The following is a 17,550-nucleotide window of genomic DNA, read 5'->3' as shown; positions in this document are numbered from 1 at the left end:
GGACTCCGTAAGAACCATGGGGATTATACCAAAGCTCCCAAACGGGCGGGAGAGTGCGGATGACTCTGCAGCACCGAATGAGCAAACACAAGGTCCTCCTCAGCCAGGGTATCAAACTTGTAGAACTTTGCAAAAGTGTTCGAACCTGACCAAGTAGCTGCTCGGCAAAGCTGTAATGCCGAGACCCCTCGGGCAGCCGCCCAAGAAGAGCCCACCTTCCTTGTGGAGTGGGCTTTTACTGATTTTGGCAGCGGCAATCCAGCCGCAGAATGAGCCTGCTGAATCGTGTCACAGATCCAGCGAGCAATAGTTTGCTTTGAAGCAGGAGCACCCAGCTTGTTGGATGCATACAGGATAAACAGCGACTCAGTTTTCCTGACTCTAGCCGTTCTGGCTACATAAACCTTCAAAGCCCTGACCACATCTAGTAACTCGGAATCCTCCAAGTCACGAGTAGCCACAGGCACCACAATAGGTTGGTTCATATGAAAAGATGACACCACTTTTGGCAGAAATTGTGGACGGGTCCGCAATTCTGCCCTGTCCATATGGAAAACCAGATAGGGGCTTTTATGTGACAAAGCCGTTAATTCTGACACACGCCTAGCTGAAGCCAAGGCTAATAGCATGACCACCTTCCACGTGAGAAATTTTAACTCCACGGTTTTAAGTGGCTCAAACCAGTGTGACTTCAGGAAACTCAACACCACGTTAAGATCCCAAGGTGCCACTGGAGGCACAAAAGGGGGCTGAATATGCAGCACTCCCTTCACAAACGTCTGAACTTCAGGCAGGGAAGCCAGTTCTTTTTGACAGAAAATAGACAGGGCCGAAATCTGGACCTTAATGGAACCCAATTTTAGGCCCAAAGTCACTCCCGCCTGTAGGAAGTGAAGGAAACGGCCCAGCTGGAATTCCTCCGTGGGGGCATTCCTGGCCTCACACCAAGCAACATATTTTCGCCATATACGGTGATAATGTTTAGCCGTCACGTCCTTCCTAGCCTTTATCAGCGTAGGAATAACCTCATCCGGAATGCCTTTTTCTGCTAGGATCCGGCGTTCAACCGCCATGCCGTCAAACGCAGCCGCGGTAAGTCTTGGAACAGACAGGGCCCCTGTTGCAACAAGTCCTGTCTTAGAGGCAGAGGCCATGGGTCCTCTGTGAGCATTTCTTGCAGATCTGGATACCAAGTCCTTCTTGGCCAATCCGGAACAATGAGTATTGTTCTCACTCCTCTTTTTCTTATGATTCTCAGCACCTTGGATATGAGAGGAAGAGGAGGAAATACATAAACCGACTGGAACACCCACGGTGTCACTAGTGCGTCTACAGCTATCGCCTGAGGGTCTCTTGACCTGGCGCAATACCGCTGTAGCTTTTTGTTGAGGCGGGATGCCATCATGTCCACCTGTGGCAGTTCCCACCGACTTGCAATCTGCGTGAAGACTTCTTGATGAAGTCCCCACTCTCCCGGGTGGAGGTCGTGCCTGCTGAGGAAGTCTGCTTCCCAGTTGTCCACTCCCGGAATGAACACTGCTGACAGTGCACTTACGTGATTCTCCGCCCAGCGAAGAATTCTGGTGGTTTCCGCCATCGACACCCTGCTCCTTGTGCCGCCTTGGCGGTTTACATGAGCCACTGCGGTGATGTTGTCTGACTGAATCAGAACTGATTGGTCGCGAAGCAGGGTCTCCGCTTGACGTAGGGCGTTGTATATGGCCCTTAGTTCCAGGATAATGATGTGAAGGCAAGTCTCCTGACTTGACCACAGACCTTGGAAATTCCTTCCCTGTGTGACTGCCCCCCACCCTCGGAGGCTTGCATCCGTGGTCACCAGGACCCAGTCCTGAATGCCGAATCTGCGGCCCTCGAGAAGGTGAGCACTCTGCAGCCACCACAGGAGAGACACCCTGGCCCTGGGGGATAGGGTGATCAGCCGATGCATCTGAAGATGTGATCCGGACCACTTGTCCAACAGATCCCATTGAAAGGTCCTCGCATGGAACCTGCCGAAGGGAATGGCCTCGTATGATGCCACCATCTTTCCCAGGACTCGCGTGCAGTGATGCACCGACACCTGTTTTGGTTTTAATAGGTCTCTGACCAGTGTCATGAGCTCCTGAGACTTCTCCATCGGGAGATAAATCCTCTTCTGGTCTGTGTCCAGAATCATGCCCAGGAAGGGCAGCCGAGTCGTAGGAATCAACTTGTAACACTTCCCGAGAGCGTGCTACGCTGATCAGCAACTGCTCTCTGGACCTCGCCTTTATGAGGAGATCGTCCAAGTATGGGATAATTGTGATCCCTTGCTTTCGCAGGAGCACCATCATTTCCGCCATTACCTTGGTAAATATTCTCGGTGCCGTGGAGAGACCAAACGGCAACGTCTGGAATTGGTAATGACAATCCTGTACCATAAATCTGAGGTACGCCACAAACATGGTCGAATAATAACCCTTTCCTTGTTGAAGGAGGGGAACCTTGACCACCACCTGCTAAAGATACAATTTGTGAATTGCAGCTAACACTATTTCCCTCTCTAAGGGGGAAGCTGGCAGGGCCGATTTGAGGTATCGGTGAGGGGGCATCTCCTCGAATTCCAGCTTGTATCCCTGAGACACAATCTCTATTGCCCAGGGATCCACCTGGGAGTGAACCCACTTGTGGCTGAAATTTCGGAGACGCGCCCCCACCGGGCCTAGCTCCGCCTGTGGAGCCCCAGCGGCATGCGGTGGATTTAGTGGAAGCCGGGCAGGACTTCTGTTCCTGGGAACTAGCTGTGTTGTGCAGCTTCTTTCCTCTGCCCCTGCCTCTGGCAAGAAAGGACGCACCTCGGACTTTCTTGCCTTTTTGTGAACGAAAGGACTGCATTTGGTAATACGATGCTCTCTCAGGTTGTGAGGGAACATCTGGCAAAAAATTTGACTTTCCAGCAGTAGCTGTGGAGACCAGGTCCGAGAGACCCTCGCCAAACAATTCCTCACCCTTGTAAGGTAAAACCTCCATGTGCCTTTTTGAGTCGGCATCGCCTGTCCATTGCCGAGTCCACAGGACCCTTCTGGCAGAAATCGACATTGCATTTATTCTAGAGCCCAGTAGGCTAATGTCTCTTTGAGCATCTCTCATATATAGGACAGCGTCTTTTATATGCCCCAGGGTCATTAATATAGTATCCTTGTCCAAGGTATCAAGTTCCTCAGATAAGGTATCCGTCCATGCTGCTACAGCACTACACACCCAGGCCGACGCAATTGCCGGCCTTAGTAAGGTACCTGAATGTGTATAAATGGACTTCAGGGTACCATCTTGCTTTCTATCAGCAGCATCTTTTAGGGTAGCCGTATCCTGTGACCGCAGGGCTACCCTCTTGGATAAGCGTGTTAGAGCTTTGTCCACCCTAGGGGAGGATTTCCAGCGTAACCTATCCGTTGGCGGTTAAGGATACGCCATAAGCATCCGTTTGGAAATCTGCAGTTTTTTATCTGGAGATTCCCAAGCCTTTTCACATAACTCATTTAGCTCATGTGAAGGGGGAAAGGTCACCACCTGCCTTTTTTCCCCATACATATGAACCCTCGTCAGGGACTGGGGTTTCCTCTGTGATGTGCAACACCTCCTTCATTGCTATAATCATATAACGGATGGCTTTAGTCAATTTAGGCTGTAACTTTGCATCATCGTAATCGACACTGGAGTCAGAATCCGTGTCGGTATTTGTGTCAACAATTTGGAATAGTGGGCGCTTCCGAGACCCTGACGGCCCCTGCGACATAGGATCAGGCACGGGCTGAGACCCCGACTGTCCTAAGGTTTCAGCTTTATCCAACCTTTTATGCAAGGAATTAACATTATCATTTAAAACCTTCCACATATCCATCCAATCAGGTGTCGGCGCCGTCGGCGGAGACACCACATTCATTTGCTCCCGCTCTGCTTCCACATAGCCTTCCTCGTCAAACATGTCGACACAAGCGTACCGACACACCACACACAGGGGATGCTCTTTTTGAAGACAGTTCCCCCACAAGGCCTTTTGGAGAGACAGAGAGAGAGTATGCCAGCACACACCCCAGCGCTATATGTCCCAGGAATCACACAGTAACTTAGTGTTAACCCAGTAGCTGCTGTATTATATGTTTTTGTGCCTAATTTATGTGCCCCCCCCTCTCTTTTTACCCTCTTCTACCGTGAATCTGCAGGGGAGAGCCTGGGGAGCTTCCTCTCAGCGGAGCTGTGGAGAAAAAATGGCGCTGGCGAGTGCTGAGGAAGAAGCCCCACCCCCTCAGCGGCGGGCTTCTGTCCCGCGTTTCTGTACAATATAATGGCGGGGGCTCATACATATATACACAATGCCCAACTGTATATATGTCCAACTTTTGCCAAGAGGTCCTAATTGCTGCCCAGGGCGCGCCCCCCTGGCCCTGCACCCTACAGTGACCGGAGTATGTGGGTGTAGTGTGGGAGCAATGGCGCACAGCTGCAGTGCTGTGCGCTACCTCAGTTTGAAGACTGGAGTCTTCTGCCGCCGATTTTGAGGTCTTCTTGCTTCTTTCACCCGGCTTCTGTCTTCCGGCTCTGCGAGGGGGACGGCGGCGCGGCTCCGGGATCGGACGACAAAGGGTGAGATCCTGTGTACGATCCCTCTGGAGCTAATGGTGTCCAGTAGCCTAAGAAGCAGGACCTAGCTTCAGAGAGTAGGGCTGCTTCTCTCCTCTCAGTCCCACGATGCAGGGAGTCTGTTGCCAGCAGATCTCCCTGAAAATAAAAAAACCTAACAAAATACTTTCTTATAGCAAGCTCAGGAGAGCTCACTAAACAGCACCCAGCTCGTCCGGGCACAGATTCAAACTGGAGGAGGGACATAGAGGGAGGAGCCAGAGCACACCAGAATCCAAATTCTTTCTTAAAGTGCCCTGTCTCCTGCGGAGCCCGTCTATTCCCCATGGTCCTTACGAAGTCCCCAGCATCCACTAGGACGTTAGAGAAATATATATATATATATATATATATATATATATATATATATACACACACACCTGTATATATATATATATATACATACACACACACACACACACACACACACACACACACACACACACACACATTATATATATATATATATATATATATATATATATATATACACATATTATATATATATATATATATATATATATATATATATATATATATATATATATATACATATATACATACATATACATACACACATATATATATACATATATTTTTTTATTATTATTATTATTATTATTATTATTTTCATGCAGGGTAAATACTGGCTGCATTTGTATGTAGCCCACAAATATTAAAACAGCTATATTTTTACACCTCAATTTAGATTTATGTTTGGATATACCCCACCCAAATCTAAATCTTTCTGATCATTTTACATCTTTTTCACCTGCATTGCCTAGTTTTACCCAGGTGCAGTTACTTTTGCTTTGATCCCATCTCAGAATAAGCTCCATAATGATTGACTTTGACCATTTCCTTTTTCTCTGGGGTATAAATATAAAGTTACACACATGTAGGGATAGCCATCGGTCAGGTTATCCATCGATGGTACCATTGATGGATAACCTCGATGGTGTGAAACCATCTGTATGGGAACTATCGATGGTTTCACACACTGATGGTCATCCCTGCTTTAGTGTTTAAAGAGCTGCAGGCCAGTCAGAGCCCCGGGTGGGGCTTCATGAGTGTTGGAGGCGGAGCTATGCTCCGTGTCCCGACACCTTGGAAGAACTAAAAAACAAAAACATTCAGTAGTTCTGTTTCATCAATGGCAGGCAACCATCTGGTTCCCCCTATCAATGGTAAAAGTAGTCATCATTGGGCAAAAATAAAACTTAGAGTTCCCAGGTTCAGATCTGCAGTTTAGCTGAATCTTAGTGTTTTAAAATATCAAAATCCTCTGTCAGGCACCACTTCCATGACCAGAAGTTTATTTGGAAGAGATCCACCAATGAAGCCTTTTCTAACATTCAGACACATAATTCAAAGGCTGAATTCGGCAAAATGTCATTAGAACTACAAATAGAACAGTGTTATGTGGCCGGATGAGACAAAATGTTTAACTTTTTTGCCTTGCACACCATTGTCATTTGTACAGAATAAAAAATAGGATTTTAATTACCTAAAACGGTAAATCCTTTTCTCGTAGTCCATAGAGGATGCTGGGGTCCATATTAGTACCATGGGGTATAGACGAGTCCACCAGGAGCCATTGGCACTTTAAGAGTTTACTAGTGTGGGCTGGCTCCTCCCTCTATGCCCCTCCTACCAGACTCAGTCTAGAAAACTGTGCCCGAGGAGACGACATACTTCGAGAGAAGGAAATACACACAGATAGTGGCGAGATTCATACCAGCTCACACAACAGACAAACCCGGCTAACAAGCCAGAAAAACACAGCAACAGCTGAAATAGTACTGAAACAGTAAACAATGCAGAACTTACCTAGGAACCAGGTAGAACTGAACTATAGAACCAAAGCAGAAAAACGAAGAGCTGGGCGGGCGCCCAGCATCCTCTACAGACTACGAGAAAAGGATTTACCGTTTCAGGTAATTAAAATCCTATTTTCTCTTACGTCCTAGAGGATGCTGGGGTCCATATTAGTACCATGGGGATGTACCAAAGCTCCCAGAACGGGAGGGAGAGTGCGGAGGCTCCTGCAAGACCACTTGACCAAACTTGAAGTCATCAGAGGCCAAAGTGTCGAACTTGTAAAACCTGGCAAACGTGTTCGAACCAGACCAAGTAGCAGCTCGGCAAAGCTGTAGTGCCGAGACACCCCGGGCAGCCGCCCAGGAAGAACCCACTTTACGAATAGAGTGGGCCTTAATAGATTTCGGACACGGCAATCCTGCCGTAAAATAGGCATGCTGGATAGTGAACCTGATCCAGCGTGAAATCGACTGCTTTGAAGCAGGACACCCAATTTTCTTGGGATCATAGAGGACAGAGAGTCTGTTTTCCTATGACGAGCTGTCCTCTGCACATAGATCTTCAAAGCCCTCACAACATCCAAGGCCTTTAAAGAAATTGAGGAGTCAGTAGCTACTGGCACCATAATAGGCTGCTTGATATGAAAAGCTGATACAACCTTAGGCAGGAACTGCGGACGAGTTCTAAGTTCCGCCCTGTCTTCATGAAAGATCAGATAAGGGCTTTTACAAGATAAAGCCCCCAATTCCGACACGCGTCGAGCAGAAGCCAAGGCCAACAAAGGGACCACCTTCCACGTGAGAAACATGATGTCCGCCTCCAGTAGAGGCTCAAACCAAGCTGATTGTAGGAAATGCAACACCACATCTAGATCCCAGGGTGCCGTTGGCGCCACAAAAGGAGGGTGGATGTGCAGAACCCCTTTCAAAAAGGTCTGAACCTCAGGAAGGACAGCCAATTGCTTTTGAAAGAAGATGGACAAGGCAGAGATTTGGACCTTGATGGAGCCCAATCTCAGGCCCATATCCACTCCTGCTTGCAGGAAAAGAGGAAAACGTCCGAGTTGAAAATCCACCACAGGAAATTTCTGGATTCACACCAGGAAACATATTTTTTTCCCAAATACGGTGGTAATGTTTAGACGTTACCCCCTTCCTAGCCTGAATCAGGGTAGGAATAACCTCGCTCGGGATACCTTTCCGAGCTAAGATCTGGTGTTCAACCACCAAGCCATCAAACGTAGCCGTGGTAAGTCTTGGTAGGCGAACGGCTCCTGCAGCAGCAGATCCTCCCGAAGAAGTAAGGGCCTTAAATCTTCCAGAAGAAGATCCAGCAGATCCGCATACCAAGCCCTGAGGATTGCCAGAACCCCCGTTCTTCTTACTAGCTGAAGAACCCTTGGGATCAGAGGAAGTGGAGGGAACACATACACTGACGGGAACACCCACGGTGTTGCCAGTGCGTCCACCGCCACTGCCTGAGGGTCTCTCGACCTGGAACAGTACCTCTCCAGCTTCTTGTTGAGGTGGGAGGCCATCATGTCTATGTGAGGGACCCCCCACCAAGCGGTTACTTCCTCGAACACCTCCGGATGGAGGCCCCACTCCCCTGGATGGAGATCGTGTCTGCTGAGGAAGTCTGCTTCCCAGTTGTCTACTCCCGGAATGAAGATTGCTGACATCGCTACAGCGTGCCTTTCTGCCCAGAGAAGGATCTTTGACACCTCTGACATTGCAGCCCTACTCTTCTTTCCGCCTTGTCGGTTTATGTAGGCCACAGTGGTCACGTTGTCCGACTGTACCTGAACAGCCCGATCTTGTAGCAGATGTGCTGCTTGCAGGAGGGCGTTGTACACGACCCTTAGCTCCAGGATGTTTATCGGGAGAAAGGATTCTTGAAACAACCACTTTCCTTGAAAGGTTTCCCCCAGAGCGACTGCTCCCCAACCTCTTAGACTTGCATCTGTGGTTAAGAGGATCCAGTTCTGAATTCAGAACCTTCGGCCTTCCAGAAGGTGTGGAAGTTATAGCCACCAGAGGAGTGAAATCCTGGCTTTCGGAGACAGGCGTATCTCTTGTGCATGTGTAGGTGAGAGCCCGACCACTGGTCCAAGAGGTCCAGTTGAAATGGACGAGCGTGAGGCTCTGCCGTACTGCAGAGCCTTGTAGGCGGCAACCATCTTCCCCAGAAGGCGGATGCATTGATGAACCGACACCCAGGTAGGCCGTAACACCATTGTTTGAATCACCAATGCCTTCTCCACCGGGAGAAACACCCTCTGCACCTCAGTGTTGAGGATCATTCCCAGGAAAGACAGCCTCCGCGTCGGCTCCAGGTGAGACTTAGGAAGGTTCAGGATCCAACCGTGCTTCCTGAGCAGCTGTGTCGTGAGCGCGATGGATCTCAATAACCTGTGCCTGGACGACGCCTTGGCCAGGAGATCATCCAGATAAGGAATTATGTTCACCCCCTGCTTGCGGAGAAGAACCATCATCTCCGCCATCACCTTGGTGAAAATCCTTGGTTCTGTGGAGAGGCCAAACGGCAGCGCCTGGAACTGATAGTGGTCGTCCAACAGCGCAAACCTGAGGTATGCCTGATGCGGTGACCAAATGGGGATGTGGAGGTACGCATCCTTGATGTCCAGAGACACCAGGAACTCCCCCTCTGTTAGCCCTGAGATGACAGCTCTCAGAGATTCCATCTTGAATTTCAACTCCCTGAGATAAGGGTTCAAAGACTTTAAGTTCAGAATAGGCCGTACTGAACCATCCGGTTTCGGTACCACGAAAAGGTTTGAATAATAACCCTTGTTCCACTGCTGAGGCAGAACCGGAACGATGACTTCTGACACCACCAATTTTCTGATGGCCTCCAGAAGAATCGCTTTGTCCGCCAGCAGAGCGGGTAAGCCTGACTTGAAGAAACGTTGAGGCAGGGGATCTTGCAACTCCAGTCTGTACCCCCTGGACACTATATCCAGGACCCAGGGGTCCAGACCAGACGACACCCAGACGTGGCTGAACTGTCGGAGTCTCGCTCCCACCTGACCATCCTCCAGGCCCAGCCATCCACCGTCATGCGGAGTGCTTAGTGGCATCAGAAGCGGGTTTCTGGGCCTGGGAACCTGCGGGAGCAGGTTTCTTTTCTTTTGCATGACCACCTCTGAAGAAGGTGTTCGAAGGCTTGTTTTTTTTTTACTTTGCCTCTCGGGTCGAAAGGACTGTGACGCAGCTGGTGTAAAAGGCTTCTTTGTAGCCGGTGCAGCTGAGGGGAGAAAAGTAGACTTACCCGCAGTAGCCGTGGCAATCCACGTATCCAGCGCCTCCCCAAAGAGAGCCTGACCCGTGTAGGGTAGGCCCTCCACGCTCTTCCTGGATTCCGCATCCGCAGACCATTGGCGCAGCCAGAGACCCCTGTGAGCCGAGACGGACATGGAGGAGATCCCCGCAGCCATGGAGCCCAGGTCCTTCATGGAATCCACTAGGAACCCTGCAGAATCCTGAATATGGCGTAAAAACATATCAACGTCATCTTTATCCAGCGTAGCCGATTATTCATGCATAGTGATAGACCACCTGGCAATAGCTTTTGCAATCCAAGCACAGGCTATAGTAGGCCTTAATATAGCCCCAGAAGCCGTGTACATGGATTTTAACGTAGCATCCACCTTGCGATCCACCGGGTCTTTCAACGCGGTAGATCCTGGTACCGGCAGCACCACCTGTTTGGACAGCCTAGATACAGAGGCATCGGCCAACGGCGGGGACTCCCATTTTTTCCTATCTTCCTCTGGGAAGGGAAAAGCAACAAAAACCCTCTTAGGGATCTGAAATTTATTTTCCGGAGTTTCCCAGGTCTTTTCAAAGATAGCGTTTATTCTTTGGATGCTGGGAAGGTGAGGGGGGGCTTCTTGTTTTCTGTAAAGAAGGCCTCCTCCACCTGATCCGGAGCTGTGTCCGAAATGTGCAAAACATCTCTAACAGCCGCAATCATCAACTGTACCCCTTTGACAAGTGATGCCGTTCCCCTCGACACATCCCCGTCACCGTCTGCAGTGTCAGAGTCGGTGTCCGTGTCATCCTGCAACATTGCAAGTGCACTTTTCTGAGAATGAATCGCAGGGGACACTGAGGAGGCAGTATCAGACCAAACAACCATAGAGGACTGGAGGACCTGAGTAGCGTGCTCAGTCCTAGCAGCTCTATCAGAAATCTGGGAAATAGTCCCCCTCAGAGAGACTAACCATTCTGGCTCTCTAGCAGGGATCTGCGCTAAAACTGTGCAATCCTGATTACATGGAATGGAGTCCTCTTGTGAGGATAAATCCTCTGCAGCATATGATACATTATCCCTAGACATGTTACCACACACACACACACACACGAAACACCCCACAAACACACAGGGTATTATGAAGGCAGAGTTTCCCCCCAAAGAATGGCAGAGAGACACAGAGATTGGAGCCAACCCACACACAGCGCTATTAAAGGTATAGGGAGTCCCTAACCAGCGCTGACTGTGTCCCTTAATAGGTGACACAGTCTGTATACAGCTTCCCCCCCCCCCCTTCTACAACCCCCTTGGTACCGTACAGATATCTGGAGATTGCTCTGGAGGGACCTGGATCCACTTGGCAGCGAGAGCAGGCAGGAAAAATGGCGCTGAACGCTGCTGGGTCCGCTCTGAGGAGAAGCTCCGCCCGTTCAATGGCGCCGGCTTTCCGCTTTGTAAAGAGATTATACTGGCCTGGAGGAACAGTGGCTGACCCGGATCCGCAGACTCCGTCAGGAGATGACCAGTGTGGGGTCTGGAGCAGGCCCAGGACGCTCCCCCCAGCGCCGCACCAAGGTACACTGAGCCGCCCAGGAGCGCGATCAAGGCCGCGCTCCCGCCCTAATAGCCGCCCTCTTCACACTGTCCCCCTGCTTGCAAGGGGGGATAGTGACTAACTCGCCATGTTCAGCACCTGGGGGGGTGGCGGCCGGCTGCTGGGGCAAGCATTCCCCTGTGGCGGGGCGCAATCGGGCCCCCCGGAGCTAACGTCCAGTCAGCGGGAGCAGTGGCTCAGGACACCGCAGGGCGGACACTGCTCCCCCCCCCAGTCCCACGCTGCAGGGAGGCTGTCGCCAACAGCCTCCCTGTAAAACAAAAAATCCTGAAAGAAAGAAATAAAACTCTTTTACCAAGAGAACTCAGTAGAGCTCCCCTAGCTGTGACCGGCTCCTCTGGGCACATTTTCTAAACTGAGTCTGGTAGGAGGGCATAGAGGGAGGAGCCAGCCCACACTATTAAAAACTCTTAAAGTGCCAATGGCTCCTGGTGGACCCGTCTATACCCCATGGTACTAATATGGACCCCAGCATCCTCTAGGACGTAAGAGAAAAGGGCTTAGATATAAAGAAATGCTCCTGCTAGCCACTGTCAAACATGGTGGTGGATCATGGATGCTTTGGGGCTCCTCTGGCATAATGAATTCCGCTCTATACTGGGAGTATTTAGACCACAATCTGCGTCTGAAACATGGCGGTTGGTGGATTTTTCAGCAAGTTAATGACCCTAAGCACACACCAAAGTCCAATCCGAAATCGTTGCGAGAACACAAAATCCAATGGCACCACTCAGTCTGCAGATATGAACACCACTGAAGATCTGTGGTGCATACTGAAGAAGTCAATCCCCAAAGCGACGACCCAAGAATATCAAGGAGCTGAAAATGTCCTGCATTGGGGAGTGGTCCAAAATCCCTCAGCACATGTTCTCCAACCTTATCAAGCATTACAGAAAGCAGGTCAGTGCTGTTACATCTGCCAGGAGAGGCTTCACCACATAGTAATACTGGCGGTGCCAATATTTTGGAACCTATGTTTATTTTCAAAAAGTGTATTACAAAAGAAAAGTTTTTGTGTGGTTCTAAAACACAGTGGGATAATAACTATATAGCTTACCCCTCGCTTTATATCCCTCATTGCGTATGTGGTTTAATATACTGATCTTAGCTAATTTGCATTAAGGGTGTCAATAATTTTGAGTAGACTGTATAGAATAAAATTAAATCACATATACTTTATTTCTTACATCTGTTCAGCATATTGGATGTGTATATATAAGCATAACCTTAATTAATTGTTCTCTTACCCGGCGACATTAGTGGCTGCTGATTCTCCATCATCATATCCTTGTGTCCTTTATACTCCCCCTCCTGCATGGAGAGATAGACAGTGACATCCTGACACCTTATAGGAACCGGACACACACAATGACACAGTCATCACCCAGACACCTCCCCTGGTGTTACTGTATAATGTCCCATTCCCAGCAGTCACCTCTCCAATCATCACCCAGACACCTCCCCTGGTGTTACTGTATAATGTCCCATTCCCAGCAGTCACCTCTTCAGTCATCACCCAGACACCTCCCCTGGTGTTACTGTATAATGTCCCATTCCCAGCAGTCACCTCTCCAGTCATCACCCAGACACCTCCCCTGGTGTTACTGTATAATGCCCCATTCCCAGCAGTCACCTCTCCAGTCATCACCCAGACACCTCCCCTGGTGTTACTGTATAATGCCCCATTCCCAGCAGTCACCTCTCCAGTCATCACCCAGACACCTCCCCTGGTGTTACTGTATAATGCCCCATTCCCAGCAGTCACCTCTCCAGTCATCACCCAGACACCTCCCCTGGTGTTACTGTATAATGTCCCATTCCCAGCAGTCACCTCTCCAGTCAGCAGCTGAATGATCTTGTTGGTGAGTTCCAGGATCTTCTGCTCATTGTCTCTGTCATGTGTCAGTGAGTGTGGTGAAGGCACTGTCATGGGGCTCTGGGTCCTGTTCAATCCTCCAGAAACTTCGGGTGTAATGCACTCAGCAGACTTGTTTACAACAATATAATCCTAGAAATAGAAAGGCACAAATAAGTACGGACATGAACGTGTCTGGACACAAGTAAAATATTCCTTTAGCTTCTCTACAACAGAAACATCTTGTATGTTGCAATCTAATTAAATCTATCCCCATATTCTGCATATTAATACTCTTCACATACTCATTTAGTTATGATGCGAGTGACGTCAGTGTGACACTCCCAGACTCCCTCAGCTCCCCAGTCAGGTCCCTGTGTTAGTAATAGAGATAAGAATGATGTCACTGTGTCACTCCCAGACTCCCTCACCTCCCCAGTCAGGTCCCTGTGTTTGTAATAGAGATAAGAGTGATGTTACTGTGACACTCCCAGACTCCCTCACCTCTCCAGTCAGGTCCCTGTTTTTGTAATAGAGATAAGAGCGATGTCACTGTGACACTCCCAGACTCCCTCACCTCCAAAGTTAGGTCCCTGTGTTAGTAATAGAGATAAGAGTGATGTCACGGTGTCATTCCCAGACTCCCTCACCTCCCCAGTCAGCAGATAGATGATATCAAGGGTGAGATTTAATATTCTCCTTGTCAACTCTTTTCTGTCATTTACTGTGGAGGACTTTGTTTTGTAGGCACGTTTTGTTTCCGTTGACTGTGAACGATGTTGTAATAATCCATTGGATCTCTTCTTCAGAGGTTTATTTGCCTAGAAGTACAAAAAAAATGCTGCATTACTCTGGTCATGCAGGTTTGCAAAACACAGCAAATTTAGTGAAGGTAAAGTAAATGGAATTTTCTACTATAAGTAGTAGTAAATTCCCCCGTATTCCAATAACTGTCCTGTGACGTAGCTTCCCACCATTCCCTCTAGTTAGCAGGGTCTCACCGCTTACGGTAACAAAGAGAAAGGAAAGATTGTCTCTTAGTTGGTGCACAATAGAAAAAAAGAGGAGTTATTTATAAAATATAACTTAATATTAATCAATTAAAATGTGATGTGAAAAATATAGGAAAAAATTGTACAATAAACAAAAATATTCTAACAATTAAAATTGGATTCACTGTGTCTTATTTAAGGAGTCTTTTATATTACTTCTGAGTGTGTCACCTTTTTATGGGATCTCAGCCAAGGCGGTTGTCGAGAAATCTGCTCTTATTGTATTTTCCGCCACGAGTCAGTTTATCTATGCAGTATTATATGCAACAATTTTTGAAGGATATAGCGCAATATCAAACAGTATACTAGTACGGTACCGATGATCTAGATTATGGCTGTTTCTTGTCCCTTATATATTTGCATAGATAAACTGACTCGTGGCGGAAAATACAATAAGAGCAGATTTCTCGACAACCGCCTTGGCTGAGATCCCATAAAAAGGTGACACACTCAGAAGTAATATAAAATACTCAATAAATAAGACACAGTGAATCCAATTTTAATTGTTAGAATATTTTTGTTTATTGTACAATTTTTCCTATATTTTTCACATCACATTTTAATTGATTAATATTAAAAGTTATATTTTATAAATAACTCATCTTTTTTTCTATTGTGCGCCAACTAAGAGACAATCTTTCCTTTCTCTTTGTTACCGTAAGCGGTGAGACCCTGCTAACTAGAGGGAATGGTGGGAAGCTACGTCACAGGACAGTTATTGGAATTTTTCACATCACATTTTAATTGATTAATATCAAAAGTTATATTTTCTAAATAATTCATCTTTTTTCTGTTGTGCACCAACTAAGAGACAATCTTTCCTTTCTCTTTGTTACGGTCTACCTCATTGTCTATGGCAGCACCCCCAATGCATGACCAAGAATAAATTATATTACATAAGTAAAATGGAGAAATCATAATCTATAAACCAATGAAAAGTTAATCCACCAGTGACTAGTGCAGAAGACATCCATTTTCCCGTCCCCCCTATCTATTGTCACCGCTTACATACAGCTAGAGACTGGGCAGAAGTGTTAGTGCTGTTTGGCTGTCTCAGTAGCAGGAAAGTCTCAGAACTGCAGATTTTCCCTGCAACATAAAAACCCAAACATAACCAAGGGTGATCTTCAAAGTTCCGGTACGCTTCTTAATAGAACAATAGCAGCAGAGTCTGAGTGTCAAGACACCCGCCAAAGCGCCATTATTGGGAAAGGAGGATATTTAGCAGTTTTGAAATTAAAAAAATGAAAACACTTTTATTGCAATTCATAACATTCTCACCCACACGCTCTACAGAACATCTCCTGTAGTCACTTTATTTAGTTAAAATGCAATTTAGATATTAGTAGGGGAGGTCCTGAGGGCTGAAGAAGAAACCAGGGTAACTACGCCTTTAAACAGTCAAAAACGAGCAATGAGCTATTTTACTATACAGTAACACAAGCCCAAAACGGCGTCATGCTATTGAAACGGGAACCCGAAGACGCCATTCAGGCCCATGTATCATTAGTTGCGGTAGACATTCCGATCAAGCAATAGTAGTATCCAGCTTTTTATACCCCAAAAAGTATAAAAAGCTGAAAATTTCTATTGCTTTGCACCCACACTCTAAAAAGGAGATTTATGGTAAGACTTAACCATTGTTAAATCTCTTTCTGCGAGGTACACTGGATTCCACAGGGAATAACATTGGGGTGTAGAGTTGGATCTTGATCCAAGGCACCAACAGGCTAAAGCTTTGACTGTTCCCAGGATGCACTGCACCGCCTCCTCTATATAACCCCGCCTCCAGGCACTGGAGCAAAGTTTTGTTAACCAGTCCAATGTAGCAGGTAAAAGAGACGACAGTAGTTAGTAGCCACATATAACCACATTCTCATGAAAGGAGAAGGTACTAGCGGCTAATGCCATACAAACCCAAAGAAGCTAAGTGCATCAGGATCGGCGCCCTGTGGAATCCAGTGTACCTCGCAGAAAGAGATTTAACCATGGTAAGTCTTACCATAAATCTCCTTTTCTGCAGCGGGGTACACTGGTATTACACAGGGAATATATCGGGGATGTTCTAAAGCAGTTCCTCATGGAAGAGGATGCACTGTAGCGGGTACAAGAACCCGGCGTCCAAAGGAAGCATCCTGGGAGATGGAAGTATCAAAGGCATAGAACCTGATGAATGTCTTTACTGAGGACCACGTAGCCGCCTTGCACAATTGTTCTAGGGACGCGCCACGTCGGGCCGCCCAAGAAGGTCCAACAGACCGAGTAGAATGGGCCTTGATAGTAGCAGGAGCTGGAAGTCCAGCCTGCACATAAGCTTGTGCAATCACCATTCTAATCCATCTGGCCAAAGTCTGTTTATTCGCAGGCCAGCCACGTTTGTGAAAACCAAAAAACGGACAAAGAGAGAATCAGATCTCCTAAGAGAGGCAGTTCTCTTCACATATATACGGAGAGCCCGTACCACATCCAAAGACCTTTCTTTGTAAGACAAACCAGGAGAAAAACAAAACAAAACACAATCTCTTGGTTAAGGTGGAAAGACAACATCACCTTAGGCAGATAACCAGGGCGAGTTCTAAGAAAAATCAAATAGGGTGACCGACAGGATAAGTCACCCAAATCTGAAACCCTTCTAGCAGAGGCAATAGCCAGCAAAAACAAGACCTTAAGTGTAATCCACTTAAGTTCCGCAGACTCAAGAGGTTCAAACGGAGACTCTTATAGAGCATCCAGAACAACCGATAAATCCCAAGGATCCACAGGAGGGACATAGGGAGGTTGAATCCGTAAAACACCCTCAGTGAAAGTATGAACATCAGGCAGAGATGCAATTTCTCTCTGAAACCATACCGACAAGGTTGAAATATGAACCTTGAGGGAGGCCAGACGAAGGCCTAAGCCAAAATGTTTGGCAGTACTGAACTTGTATGCGTCATAATTCTTAGCCGCACAAAAGGTGAAGTAAGTAAGAATTCCAGACCCTATAATAAATCCGAGCCGAAGCCGGTTTACGGGCTTTCAACATAGTCTGAATGACCGCCTCAGAAAATCCTTTGGCCCTCAGAACTAAAGCTTCAAGAGCCACGCCGTCAAAGCCAGTCAGGCCAGATCCTGGTAGACACAAGGGCCCTGAACGAGGAGGTCTGGGCGTTGCGGAAGTAGAAGAGGATGCTCTATCGAGAGACCCTGCAGGTCTGACAACCAATGCTGTCTGGGCCACGCCAGAGCGACTAGAAGTAGTATTCCTCCTTCTTGCTTGAACTTTCTTATTA

General features: G+C 47.6%; 1 protein-coding gene across 2 annotated transcripts in view; it reads right to left on the bottom strand.

The window, feature by feature from the left end:
- Positions 1-17,550, bottom strand: part of LOC135054784 (oocyte zinc finger protein XlCOF8.4-like) — a 43,338-nt gene that overhangs the window by 12,007 nt on the left and 13,781 nt on the right. For both annotated transcript variants that reach the window (XM_063958104.1, XM_063958105.1), the window contains exons 3-5: positions 13,877-14,047; positions 13,203-13,379; positions 12,619-12,682 (exon numbers count right to left, since the gene is read on the bottom strand). In XM_063958104.1, the coding sequence (XP_063814174.1) occupies positions 12,619-12,682; positions 13,203-13,379; positions 13,877-14,047 (412 nt within the window). The remainder of the gene's footprint in view (positions 1-12,618; positions 12,683-13,202; positions 13,380-13,876; positions 14,048-17,550) is intronic.

The sequence above is a fragment of the Pseudophryne corroboree genome, chromosome 3, assembly GCF_028390025.1.
Source record: "Pseudophryne corroboree isolate aPseCor3 chromosome 3, aPseCor3.hap2, whole genome shotgun sequence".
Classification (NCBI taxonomy): Eukaryota; Metazoa; Chordata; class Amphibia; order Anura; family Myobatrachidae; genus Pseudophryne; species Pseudophryne corroboree.
The sequence above is the reverse complement of the archived record's forward strand: the minus strand, read 5'-3'. Positions and strand labels throughout refer to the sequence as shown.